Source organism: Patella vulgata, chromosome 4 (genome assembly GCF_932274485.2).
Source record: "Patella vulgata chromosome 4, xgPatVulg1.2, whole genome shotgun sequence".
NCBI classification, from domain to species: Eukaryota; Metazoa; Mollusca; class Gastropoda; family Patellidae; genus Patella; species Patella vulgata.
Genome location: NC_065882.2, coordinates 14671124 through 14685089, shown reverse-complemented (window position 1 = coordinate 14685089; position 13966 = coordinate 14671124). Strand labels below are relative to the sequence as shown.

Sequence of the window (13966 nt, the reverse complement as noted above, 5' to 3'; positions counted from 1 at the left end):
ACCATTTGCAAGTCCATTTACAATCTGCAGCATGACAATATTAGAATTAATTCAAATCAATATATTTAGATGTAGCTGTAGATAAACTATTCTTAGTCCTACAAATGGAAATCCCATGAGATGGTATTTCTGATTAAAGCGTGAATTTGATACATTGTCATTAGACAACATCTGTTTATTAGAAATTGAAGAAAATCAATACTAAATAAAAAATCAAACTTACAACCAGCATAACTCTTTGCATGGATGCATCTTGTAAACTTGTTGAAAAAGGAAAACCATAGGGAGTGAACAGAACAGCTAGTGTTCCTGTTATTGATATAGCTGATAATATTAATATCAATTTACCTATATTACGACTTATATATACAAAACTACACTGAAATAAAATTGTAAAATATTAATTTCCAGAGAATTAACTGATAATTATTTTTTAAAATTTGTTTAGTAAATAATTACATTTACAGTTAAATAATTATTATCTTTCATTTTAAGAGTTAACTTTCCACATGGTTAAGCACTGATTATCTCTTTCATATTAAAGAGTTATCTTTCCACATGGTTAAGCACTGATTAATACGTGCCTTTTTTGATATTAAAGTTTTGTTTATCAAATGAATCCAGTTAAATAATTCTCATCCTTAATTAATTTCAGAGAATTTCAAGAACTATTTTTGAGGTAATTTACAAAATATTTATTTTACAAAATTTTATTAAAGTTTGGTTGTTTTTAAATATTTGAAGTTATCTAAATATTTATTATAACCCTATGATATTGAACTGTGCAATCTGATTTGAACATGCTATCGGATGGGACGAAAAACCGAGGTCCCGTGTACACATTGACGGGCATGTAAAAGATCCCTTGGCAGTTGGAATTCAATATAAGAGTGGGCCGTAGTGTCGCTGCCGGGGCAAAATTTCCCTCATAGCACACTGTAAGGCGTATGTCTGTCTTCATTAGCCCAGTTTAGCAGCAGAACAGTAGGACGTTAAACCCCATTTCATTTCATTTCATTTCATTTTTGCTCTCTAACTTCTGTTTCAATTCATCACAATGAAGTTTAACACCCTAATGAAGTCGGGAATAAGCCCCAGCATGTAGTGTGCATTGAGCTAAATTTCAAAAATTCCAGCATGAACACAGAACCTCAGTTTATCATCTATTCTGAATGACTAGACAATTTTCCTGGATGTAGTGGGATCACGGTTGCTAAGTGGGTAAGACGCTGGCTCGCTAGCCTGGAGGTCGGGTGTTCGATCCCTGCAATGGCAGAGAAAGTTCATCCAGATTTTCTTGCGTGGTTTCCCCTTGTCAGTGATGCAGGACGAAGGGCCTGACAATGACAGCTGTCTAGTCGTTCGGATAGTCGTTGGTGTCCACATAAAAGATCCCTTGGCAGTTGGAATTCAATATAAGAGTAGGTCGTAGCGCCACTGCCCGGGCAAAATTTCGCTCATAGCACACTGTATGACGTATGCCTGTCTTCATTTGCCCAGTTTAGGAGCAGAACAGTAGGACGTTAAACCCCATTTCATTTCATTTCCTCGATGTAGTGTGCTATGAGCTACATTTTGATAATTCCAACTGTCAAGGATTCTTGTACACAGAACCTCGGTTTATCATCCCATCCGAACATCCAGACATTGTTCCTTGCTAGACGTTCCATCCTACACCACGGACAAGGGGGAACTACACAAGAAAATCCAAATGAACTTTCTTGGTCAACGTAGGGACTGAACACGGGACCTCCAGGTTAACGTGCCAACATCATACTCACTGAGCCACCGTGGCTCTGAATATATATATATACAAAGTGATATATAAGCATGTTAAAATAAACTTACATGATAACCCATTAATAATAGAACAGGAAATGATACCAAGATTGATACAGGTATATCAGGTTTGACCTCCGTACCGCATCTCCCCATCACCGTTATAATCAACATAGTTAAATTTAACGTGAGATATATGGTATAACTTGCTGGTATTAATACTGATATAACTTTTAATATCACATATATCACAGGTTTCTCTATAATAAAACATAGTTAAATTATATGTGAGATATATGGTTAAATCGCTGGTATTAATACTGATAGAACTTTCAATATCACATATATATCACAGGTTTTTTCTATAATAAAACATAGTTAAATTATATGGGAGATATAAGGTTAACTCGCTGGTATTAATATATCACAGATATCACAGGTTTCTCTATAATAAAACAGAGATATACGTGAGATATATCGTATAACTCGCTGATGTTACTACTGATATAAATTTGAATATCACATACATCACAGTGGTATTAATGCTGATATAACTTTCTCTATAATAAAACAGAGTTAAACATGACATGTATGGTATAACTCATTGATATTAATACTGATATAAATGCATGAAATGGGGTTAATGGGGTTTAAAACCCTACATTTTTGCACGAACCAGGCTAATGAAGAAGGAGATATGGCATACAGTGTACTATGATGGAAATTTTGCCTAGACAGCAATTGAATCCCGACTGCCAAGGGTTCTTTTACATGCACACATGCAACTTAGGTTTTACATTCCATCCAAAAAATTAGACAGTGTGCTATGAAGGAAATTTTGCCCAGAAAGCAATTGAATTCCAACTGTCAAGGGTCCTTTTACGAGTACGCCAGCATGACACTGGACCTTGGTTTCTCATCTCACACGAACGAATAGACGCTGTTCCAGGCCATGCATCCTACACCACTGACAAGGGGGCTGGTTTAAACTTAAAATACAGCATGTAAAATAAAATACCTTTAAAATTAATTTTAAATGCTTTAGCTGTTCTGGTTATTACAAGTAGCGGAAACAAGGTCCATAATAAAACCATATAGGCCGAAGCTATTTTAAAATATGTTAAAGTCACTAATAACATAACCCATAATAACATATTGCCATCATAAAATATTCCGTCAACTTGCCAACCATTTGTACTCTGTAAAACAAAATAAAATAAATGAAATGAAATGGTGTTTAACGTCCTACTGTTCTGCTCCGAACTGGGTTAATGAAGACGGGCATACGCCATACAGTGGCCTACTCTTATATCGAATTCCAACTCTCTAGCGATCTTTTACGTGCACGCCAATATGTACAAGGAACCTCGGTTTTTCATGCCCTCCAAACGACTAGACATCTGTCCTTGTCAGGCCCTTCGTCCTGCATCACTGACAAGGGTGAACCACGCCGGAAAATCTGGATAAACTTTCTCAGCCAATGCAGGGATCGAACACCCGACCTCCAGACTAGCGAGCCGGAGCCTTACCCATTTAGCCACCGTGATCCCCCAAAATAAATTAAATATAATAGAAAGTTGAAACATCAAAATAAATAGATGATGCATATTAATTAATTGCACATTTATCATTTTGAAAAGAACTAATGTAACCAAACTGCTATATTTAGCAGAAAATGCTCATGATCAATGTTTTGATGTAGTGAAACTATACACCAAATCAAGTTTCATCTCTTTCCCTAAAATAATCAAAGTTATCGTAACCCAAAAGATTTATATTTCTACATGTTAATCGTCAAACTCATTCACAGCAAGTTTGAACATTCTACCTCCATTAGAAGCAGACACGAAATAGATCATTTTGAGACTATAACATATGGTACAATTTTTATTTCAACATTTCAACAATTTGCTTGTGTGTGGGAAGAAACAGGAGGACCCGGGAAACAACTACAAGGTTGGACAGGCAACCCTACTCCTATTCATGTACAAGCTTCGTATCAATGACAGACCTTATGATATAAAGCAAACGTATTAGACCCCTAGTCCACAAATCATCCCACCACTTGTAATGTGTACCTAATTATATTTTGTGCAGTGTACTGTTTATTCACTATGTATTTTGTAGTGCTGTCTTTCTATGTGTTATGAAGAAATGCCATGGTGCTGTATCCGTTTATTTTGGCTGCCGCATTTTTTGATACTGGCAATAGTAGAAAAATACTAATATTTTAGATCATCGACAGATGAAACATGAATGTTTCATCGATTAAAAGAAGATAGTAATTTATTCCGGAGTATTACTGACGTGAACTTGAAAGCTGGTTTGTGAATTAAATATGGAAAATTTTCAAAAGGTGTACCTAATTGTTTTTATTTTTGTGGTGATCACATACATCAAAATATGACATCCTCCATAACAAATTACCAAAAATTATTTTTGTAGAATTCTCGTTATATTAAAGGGAATGGAAGTTTATAATTAACCGATTTCCTACCGGGACCTCATTTGACCCAATTCTGGCCGGTTCATTTCAAAATGGATTAAGAACCCTGGTATGCGCCATGAGCACATTTTGCAGATATAGTGCTTTATAAATGGACATATTATTATAATTAATATGTATCTATTAAGATATTTACCTTATAATAAGTTTTACGTAAAATCCAGTGTAGTGTTAAGACAATGGTTATTGAGGGTAAGATATATAACCATATTAGGTTTAACGTATTAGTAAACCACGACATCTCACGACCTAACATTGTCAACAATAACGCTATAACAACACATGTTATTATTATCAACGTCCATGACAACAGCAAAAAAATAACAGCCATCACCAATTCTCTTACATATACAAAACCTTTAATTTCTGAAATTACAAAAAATAACATAGATTATGTGACATGTGAAAGCTGTGTTCGTTAAACTCAACCAAATTTCCCTCATAGCACACTGCATGTCGTATGCCCGTCTTCATTAGCCCAGTCAGAGCAGAACAGTAGGACATTAAACTCCATTTCATTTCACTTATGAATTTAATATGCAATGTTTCTGTACATTATCCAAAATAACTGACAGTGAAAATTTTTAAAGTGGAAGCCCTGTACCACACAGAGAGAAAAGAGGTACAAAGGGAGATTGTGGAATGTGGTAGCACACAGAGAGATGAGGGATGTAAGTGATGATTTTTTGGTAAAAAATTGATTATGTCTTTAATTGAAATGAAATGGGATTTAACGTCCTACTGTTCTGCTCCTGACTAAATCTTGATTTTGTTTTAGGCCTAGTATCTTGGGGAACTTTGTGGTAAAAATCACCACATGTTGAGAAGGCGCACCTATCTCCAAGCCACATACACTCTCACCAGGGATCGAAACCACAAGCACAAGCCAGGGGTGACCGGCCAGCAAGAGGTCGAATCATGACACTCTAGACCACTAGGCCATCCCAACCCCCCAAAAATCACCACAGACTAAAAACACTTATCAAGTCGAAATCTTGTGGAATGTAGTACCACACTGAGAGCTAAGGGGTCTGCGAATTTTGAAGAAAAAAAACCCTATCTTGTGCTATCTGATTAAAACACAGATCCTATTTCCTTTCGTTTTTATAGTTCAAAATTTCGTTTTACTTGTCTTTACTACACTAGGATCTGGAAGAGTTGTTATCATTGACATGTTCTGAATGGTGTGAGGGCTTAGCCAATGAAACGGTCTGTGAGGGCTAAGCCAATGAAACGGTCTGTTACGGCGAGCTTTAGGCATGTTTTGCATGTAACTGTGGGTAATCCACTAGTAACATCAATGCTGATTGGTTAATCGAAAGTATAAAAAAAAAGAAACGAAATATAGATCTGTATTTTAATCAGATTGTATTTTGTGGAACTCTTGTGGTACAATACACCACAGAAAAAGATCTTGTTGATTGTACTTGGGTCACATTTTACCCCAAATGATAGGATAAACTATTTATGTTCCAGAAAAATAAATGGATTATGTTTCATAAATTTTTCAAAAGCCCCCAAACCATTCCATATTGATATTTATTCATTACTATCATAAAGGCAAATGATGTCAATATTAGTTTTCAACTGTTACTGAGACATAGCCAATTTTGCAGAACCAACTTTTTAAATTATTTTGCACAAATTTCATAAAATTTGCACCATTTGAAGCTTATTGCAAAAATCCCCAATAACATTAGCCCCTCATGTGGCATCATTTTGGCAAAACTTGTATTAAGTGTTTTTGGTAACAATAAAATTTGCCACAAATCTTATTTTGCAAATAACCCCTACAATAAAATAACTTTAAGATTTTTGCAAAACTTGTATTAATGTTTTTGGTAACAATTATATTTTCCTGCAAATTTGGATGTATGCTGCTAATTGATCACAGCTGTCGTGGAAACGTATTTCAATAAATGAAAAACAGGTAGCAATTTATCAGTAATATTATAAGTATAATAATATAAAAATAAATAATTTGCCAGTGTTTGATATATTTATGAGAAATATCAACATTTAATTTATATAACTAACTAATTTTTTTTTTTTGCAGACAACACCTGTGTAGTTTATGACTATGAAAGTTAAATCAAATGCCACATGTTTACATATACAGGTAGACAGGTATACAAAATCAGCATTTACAGGTGGGTACTAAAAATCACATAAAATCATAAACTAAGTATATAAACAGAAACTGATTTTCCAGATTGTTACAAGAAACAGACATATAAGCATGGAGCCCGCTGCTTTTATTTCGAGTAACAACCACTGAAAGAGGTTGCTATCTGACTTACACATCGACACAAACTATAAAGATTATCGCAAAGGATTAATGCACTTGTTTATTTACATGTATTCAACAGCTGATTGTAGCATCTTAATCCCAAAATGCCCCCACCCACCTAATCCGGATGTTATTATTATTACTATTATTTCTATTTGTATAATTATTATTGAAACCACTGGATAGGATTCACATTACCTGCAATCTGATTAAAATACAGATCTATATTTCGTTTCATTTTTTTTTATACTTTCGATGGCCTACACCACATATGAAGATCTGACAAGTTATAGCGATAGATCACGTCAGGGGTCAAAAGACCGACTTATGACCCTTTTGACGTCAGATATTTGATAAACCAATCAGCATTGATGTTACTAGTGGATTACCCACAGTTCCGTGAAAAACACGCCTAAAGCTCGCCGTAACAGACCGTTTCATTGGCTTATCCCTGACACCATTCAGAACACGAGTTAAATAACAACTCTTCCAGATCCAAGTGTAGTAAAGACAAGTAAAAACGAAATTTTGAACTATAAAAACGAAACGAAATAGGATCTGTGTTTTAACCAGATTGCATTACCTGAAGAGTTGTATCCAACAATTTTTCTAAATATTGTCAGCAGAAATAAACTGGAGATTCCAAGATTGAGAATAACAGCCATTCTCATTGGGTAACTGACCATGAAATAACCAATGAAATCGAAGAAGACCATAGTTCCATGTTTTTCAGGGCCAGGATTCACCAGTTGAGGACTGGACACCAGAGTCTCAACGAGGTTCATAAGATTTTCTCCTGAAATGAATGATCATCGCATGTACAATACATTTAACATCAGAGATCAATCATAGGGTTTAAATATGATTTTAGGGATCAATCATTGAGTCTAAAGAGAGAGAGAGAGAGAGAGAGAGAGAGAGAGAGAGAGATAGAGAGAGATAGAGGGTTTAACGTCCACTCGACACAAACTAGGTCATTTCGGGACTAACATATGGTTTAATTTTATTTCAATAATTCGCTTGCGTGTAGGGGTCTTTAGCAGTGGGAGGAAACCGGAGGACCCAGAGAAAACCCACGAGTTTGGACAGGCGACCCAACTCCTTGTCATGTACAACCGGAGATTCAAAACCACGCCAGTTGACTCAATGACAGGCCTTATGATACAGCACGCACGTGCTAACCATTCGGCCATCCAACCCCCCTGAGTCCAAATAGAATTTTTGGTATCTATCATAAGGTCTAAACAGGATTTTGGGGATCAATCACAGGGTCGAAATAGGATTTTAAGGTCTAAGTAGGATTTTACAGATCAATCATGGGGTCTAAATATGATTTTAAGGATCAATTTTCGGTCCTAATAGGAGTTTAGGAATCAATATTAAGATCTAAATAGGATTTTAGGGATCAATCATAGGGTCTAAAATAAGGTTTTAGGAATCAATCATGCTTTGGAGCAATGACGTGATGTTGCATCAGGCTGACCTTAAAAATATCTTTGTTTCGCCTAACGCGACCGACTAACTAAAACCACCCCCGACTTAAATTATTTTATTGCACTTTTCCACGATCTTTTTATTTTATTTTGTGTGTCAACCTGAAATATATCACGAGAGTTATTTCCCTTTACTATGGCTATGGTTTGATTCATTATTGAAACTGGTTGATCAAGACGAAAGCGTCATAGGTGTCGCTTCTCAACAAAATGGTTGCAGACGAACACACGTCCATTCCCACGAAATGATTCTGCTTCTATGTCTGTGGTGCGTAGTTTTGAACATAACGACGATATTTTCAATATCCGTTTTCGAGAAAAATGAAGGCACAACCCGCACTATCGTTAAAAACGTGTTGAAGGAGTTTCACACTTCAAGTTCGTAGCAAATCGTGTGCGAGTCGGGCATCACGAAAAATTCCCGATGTCATTGATTTTTTTGCCAATTGAATAAAGAAGACGAATGTTTCCACCCGGAAAATTATTAAGCTGTCAAATTAGCTCTTAAGTTTAATAAAAAGACTTTCAGTTCGTTACTTTTTACGTCAGACCCCAAATTCATTAAACAAAATTAATGAATCTGTAGTATACAGCTAATATTAATAAGTTTTCTGTATTGATTTCTCTAACTTTAAAAAAAAATCTGAAAAAAAAACCGACCTACCGACCCTTCTCCTCGATTGTGGGTCGGGTTTGGTGAAACAAAGATATTTTTAAGGTCAGCCTCATATAAGGGGGTTTGTGTTCAGACCAACAACAATTTGGGAAAAGTCAATCAGGGAAATCAATGGTGATCTGCCTCCGTAACTCTAATATCTTTATACTTACCTCCCCTTTGAATAGAGCCTGGTTGAATGTATCTTGGGAGATCATTCTTTGTGTGATAAACATAACCATTTTTAATATGAGCTATATCTAACCCTAGAATACAAATGAGAATTGTTAATAAATAAAAAACAAATGAATGTCTTTTCGAACTTATCTCTACATGCATGTTTCACCCCCAAAAACAAAGATCATATTCCACTTTTACACTAGTTTTAATTTTAGCAAGTTTTTATGGGTTATCCTCAAGAGGCTGATCATTTATGACATCATTACTTTTTCTCTCATCAAAACTTTCTCATCTTATTATCATGTAACTTTATATTATCACCCCTATTGTCATGTTTGATATGCCTCTTGGATCAATAAATAAATAAATAGACATGGAATCTCAATTCCTGGCTGAATTTTTGATTGGTTCCCATATGTCAATTCTCATGAATCTAAAAACCATGTTGGAAAATTTTGAGAATTAGTGCCAGACAAAATGACCGACACCAGTGGATTCTACCTGACAAAGCCTGAATTTGTGCCTCTCAATGTCTGTGACACTAGCTAACATATCTTACTTGTAGATGCATTGAGAAAACCAAATGGAAACAAACCTGCAAGATTTCCATAATCTCGGAAAATTCGAAAATCAGTATCTCCTGGAATTTTCCCTGTCTGAAAAATCTCTTGATTAAAAACGGATGCTGAGGGATATTTCACGGACTCGATGTAGCTTCTAATCAACCAGGGATTCTCGGGACCTTTTAATAACCAATTTAAACATGTCATTATCTTTATTGAAAGGGGTTAATATTAGTAACCACAGTTGGGTAAGTGTTAGTTTCGAGATAATGTTGAGGTAAAATCTACAGTCTGTAATTTAAAGATACATTATGCAAGAGCTAAATCTGTCTATTGCAGGTCTTTCTTTAGGCCTGATATGTTATCTAAATTATTAATTAGACATTAATTAACTTATCCAGACCATAATCAACTCTCGATGTCATCGATAGCCTGCAATGTTTATTGGATTAGGTTCCGATTTGCTGTTCGACTTCCATTCATGATTTAATCATGAAATGGATAATCGAGACTATGATTTTTATCGTACCGACTGTAGTAATGATGATCGAGGCTAGGCCAAAAATTCAATCGCTAAAATTTCAGTTCACAGTGGATCAATTTGACTGAAATTTTCAGCGAGTTCCCTTTACATTATCTAGTTTTTAACTACTATAGTGAGACCTGCCAGCTCTTTATCTAATCTCCCATAATGTATCTTGGGATTGGTAATCCGGAAACTTGAAAGTAGTTCCAATGGCGGACTTCGTCATACAGCCGAGGCTAGATGTAGGGTACTGGAATCTGCTGAGGTTTGCCGAGTGCATAAAGTCTTGTCACATTTTTATTCTTTTGTAGATGATGGGGACATCTCTACAACCCTTGAAGTAATTATTAGAAAAGTTTTTTCTAGTGTTAACATAATCTGTTAACTGTAACGTGTCTTTCACCAGTAACAAGGGGAACCCACGCTAGCAAAATCTTTGAAACTTTCTCAGCAAACGCTCTGATTAAACCCCAGAGCCCTTTGTCTGTGAGCCGAGCCAGCGCCTTACTCACCATGCTATCGTGGCACATAAATGTAGATGTAAGTAAAGGGAAGAAACTATGTCTTAATCTCACCTGTTTGAAACACCACCTCCCATCCACCAGCACCAGTTGCCTCCAAATTAACAAAAGCTTTGATTGTTTTACCCCATGGATGTTTGGTTATAAATCCATGACTTGCCTGAAACATACATGTATATACAAGGGCGTTATCAGTGATTGGGGTGTATCCATAGCATGGTTACTAGAAATTATAGAGAGAGAGAAATGGGGTTTAATGTCCTCTCGACACAGACTGGGTCATTTCGGGACAAACATACATGTATGGTTTAATTTTATTTCAATAATTTGCTTGCGTGTAGGGGTCTTTAGCAGTGGGAGGAAAACGGAGGACCCTACTCCTTGTCATGTACAACCAGGGATTCGAAACCACGCCAGTTGACTCAATGATAGGCCTTATGATACAGTGCGCACATGCTAACCATTCGACCATCCAACCCCCCAGAAATTATAGCAATTCACTATAAGAAGTGGTGTTCTAGGAAGACTAACAAGACCTGTGGTGGGCATTGTGTTCATTTATCTGGACATATTGATAAATCATCACCCACAGCGATATGTCATCATTCACACTCATTAATAAGTCATCGTTTACAGACAGTGACAAGTCATCATTCTCACCCATTGATAAGCAATCATTCACAGTGATACATGTAAGTCATCATCCACACGCAGTGGTACATGTACATGTAAGTCATCATTCTCTCCCATAGATAAGTCATCATTCTCTCCAATAGATAAGTCATCATTCACACAGTGATAAGTCATCCTTCACACACCATAAGTCATCATTCACACACAGTGATAACTCATCATTCACACACCATAAGTCATCAAAATATTAATATTACAAGTTACAGAAACTTCTCAAAAAATGAAATCATCATTCACACCCAGTGATAAGTCATGATTCACACACCAAAGTCATCATTCACACCCAGTGATAAGTCATGATTCACACATCTCGAGTGGTTTGAGCCAGTCTAAGGAACCGTTACTCTAAATCTAGTGGTGCCAATAGGTGAGGTTCAGGACAGGGTACATACATGTAAAACTTACCTGCAAGATATTTTCCTCTGCCCCATTAAAGAGGAAGATGATGTTATTTTTAAACGGTTCCGTGTGTTGAGAAAACGAACGCAGCATCTCCAACATAACACAACAACTAACTGTATCATCACTACCACCTAATACAATCAAAATATTAATATTACAAGTTACAGAAACTTCTCAAGAAATGAAATCAACGAAAGAGAGAAAAAACAGTCTATGGGAATATTGTGCCGTCTAGTGTGTTATAGGTTTTTTTTGTACCATCTGAACAACTAGATACATTTCCTTGTCAGGCGCTCTGTCCTGCATCATTGACAATTCAACCTGTATAAGGGAGAGAGAGAGAGAAATGGGGTTTAACGTCCACTCGACACAAACTAGGTCATTTCGGGACTAACATATGGTTTAATTTTATTTCAATAATTCGCTTGCGCGTAGGGGTCTTTAGCAGTGGGAGGAAACCGGAGGACCCAGAGAAAACCCACGAGGTTTGACAGGCAACCCTACTCCTTGTCACGTACAACCGGTGATTCGAAACCACGCCAGTTGACTCAATGACAGGCTTTATGATACAGCACGCACGTGCTAACCATTCGGCCACACAACACCCCCTGTATAAGGGAACACCAGACAGAAAATCAAATGGAGCTTTCTTGGCCGGCAACAAGATCGAATCCAGAACCTCCTGGTGGGTCTATAGATTTACCCAGTAACCCAAAACAACTTTAACTACCAAAAACACTGTGGCTCCGTGATCAAAGTTATACAACTTTTGGGGATTGTTGGCTGATCTGACTACTACCCTAACCCTAACCCCCATAATCCACATACAAACCTAAGAAAAAGTAATCAGATCAACCAACAGCGCCAACTTTTGTCCATATATTTAACATTAAAGGCTCAATACCACTCTTATTGTAACTGAATAATATGTCCCAATCTTTATTCTGGTCAACAAATTGTACTATTTTACAATATTCCAATTAATTGATGATACAATTTCATCTTAACACAACTAATTTAAAAAATTCGAAAAATTCAACTAAATGATTTGAAAAGCCTTACGTAAAGCTTTTCAAATGTGACTTGGATTTAAATATATTTTTGAACCCTTTGGACAAGTAAAATAGAATTTAATGGATAATTTACACAACAGGTGGGACACTAACATATCTAGTACTTAGAATAAGGCTATTTTTTATTTTCTGGAGCTGTCAAGCCAGCAAGAGTGTTATTGTCCCTTTAAATAAAATAATTATTTACTAACCTGGACTATCAAGAAATGTGTCATAGTGACAATTGACCAGTACACTATGATTCGAAGGATTGTCTTTCCGGGAAAAGTTTACAATAATATTATTGATATTTTTATAAACACTTGTTAAATGTCCGACCAGAAAATCAATCGCAAAATCACCATCCACTATCTGATTATCCACTTCTATTTGATGTGGTTCTGTGGCTCCGACACGGATTTCTTCAATGGTCTTCAAAATCAAATCTTTAGCTTTCAAATTTGCTGCACTGCCAGTAACTCTTGGCCCAAGTTTCATAAATTCATTTAAGTTTTTTCTAACTCTTTCCTCGATAAAATCTGTCACAGAATTTTGTGGATCGCCTATAAATTTTGGCGTCGGGAAACTGTTATTCTGGCGAAAATTGATGAAAAACACAATGAATCCATAAAAAATAATTAATAGGAGATATACTGAAATACCATCTAAAGCTCGACCATCATCTGATGATCCCTTCTTTTTGTCATCATTCAGAGAACTACCATTTTTAAATTCATTATGCCTATCAAATCCAGGTTTTGGAGGTGCACCCCTTTGCCTGAGTAGAAAGTTTGTCTCATCCATTTCACCTGGACTTCGGATCTATATATCATCCAGTTTTTACTTTTAAGAAAGATTAAGTTTCCCCAAAACAGGCAAAGCTATATTTTATCTACGGTATAAGTTATAACTACATCCAGTTGTGAATGCCCTGAAAATTAATTTAAAACTTTCTTTTTTCAAATTTACTGATTCGTTGCAAATTGATAAATAATTAAAAAACACTGATTAAATTAACATCTATGATCTAGGTAATATTTATTATAAGGTTATCTTTAAAACTGGAAAGGTTTGAGACTAAATAATTGTGGCTACAAAACGAAAAGAGCACATGCGACACGATTATTTTACTGTCCTGTGTCAAACAGAATCAGACTGAATAAATTCAGTGAACAAATCCATTGGAAAAATATCTCCGCGACAACTCTGTCAATGCCAACATTTCGTGTAATAGCAAGCCTTGTCTTGCTCTAACCTCACCAACCAATTTTGTCGGTCCCTTTGATTTCCCGGTCAGTGACACCTG

General features: G+C 36.0%; 1 protein-coding gene across 1 annotated transcript; it reads right to left on the bottom strand.

Annotated features, from left to right (window-relative positions):
- Positions 1–2195: 2195 nt before the first annotated feature.
- On the bottom strand, positions 2196–13964 carry LOC126817823 (endoplasmic reticulum metallopeptidase 1). Its single transcript, XM_050544985.1, has 9 exons — positions 12873–13964; positions 11612–11739; positions 10568–10673; positions 9499–9645; positions 8897–8989; positions 7159–7371; positions 4422–4651; positions 2798–2978; positions 2196–2224 (listed from the first exon to the last, which is right to left on the bottom strand). The coding sequence occupies exons 1-9, from the start codon at positions 13462–13464 to the stop codon at positions 2196–2198; spliced, it is 1719 nt and encodes a 572-aa protein (XP_050400942.1). The 5' UTR covers positions 13465–13964.
- Between the last annotated feature and the right edge of the window lie 2 nt (positions 13965–13966).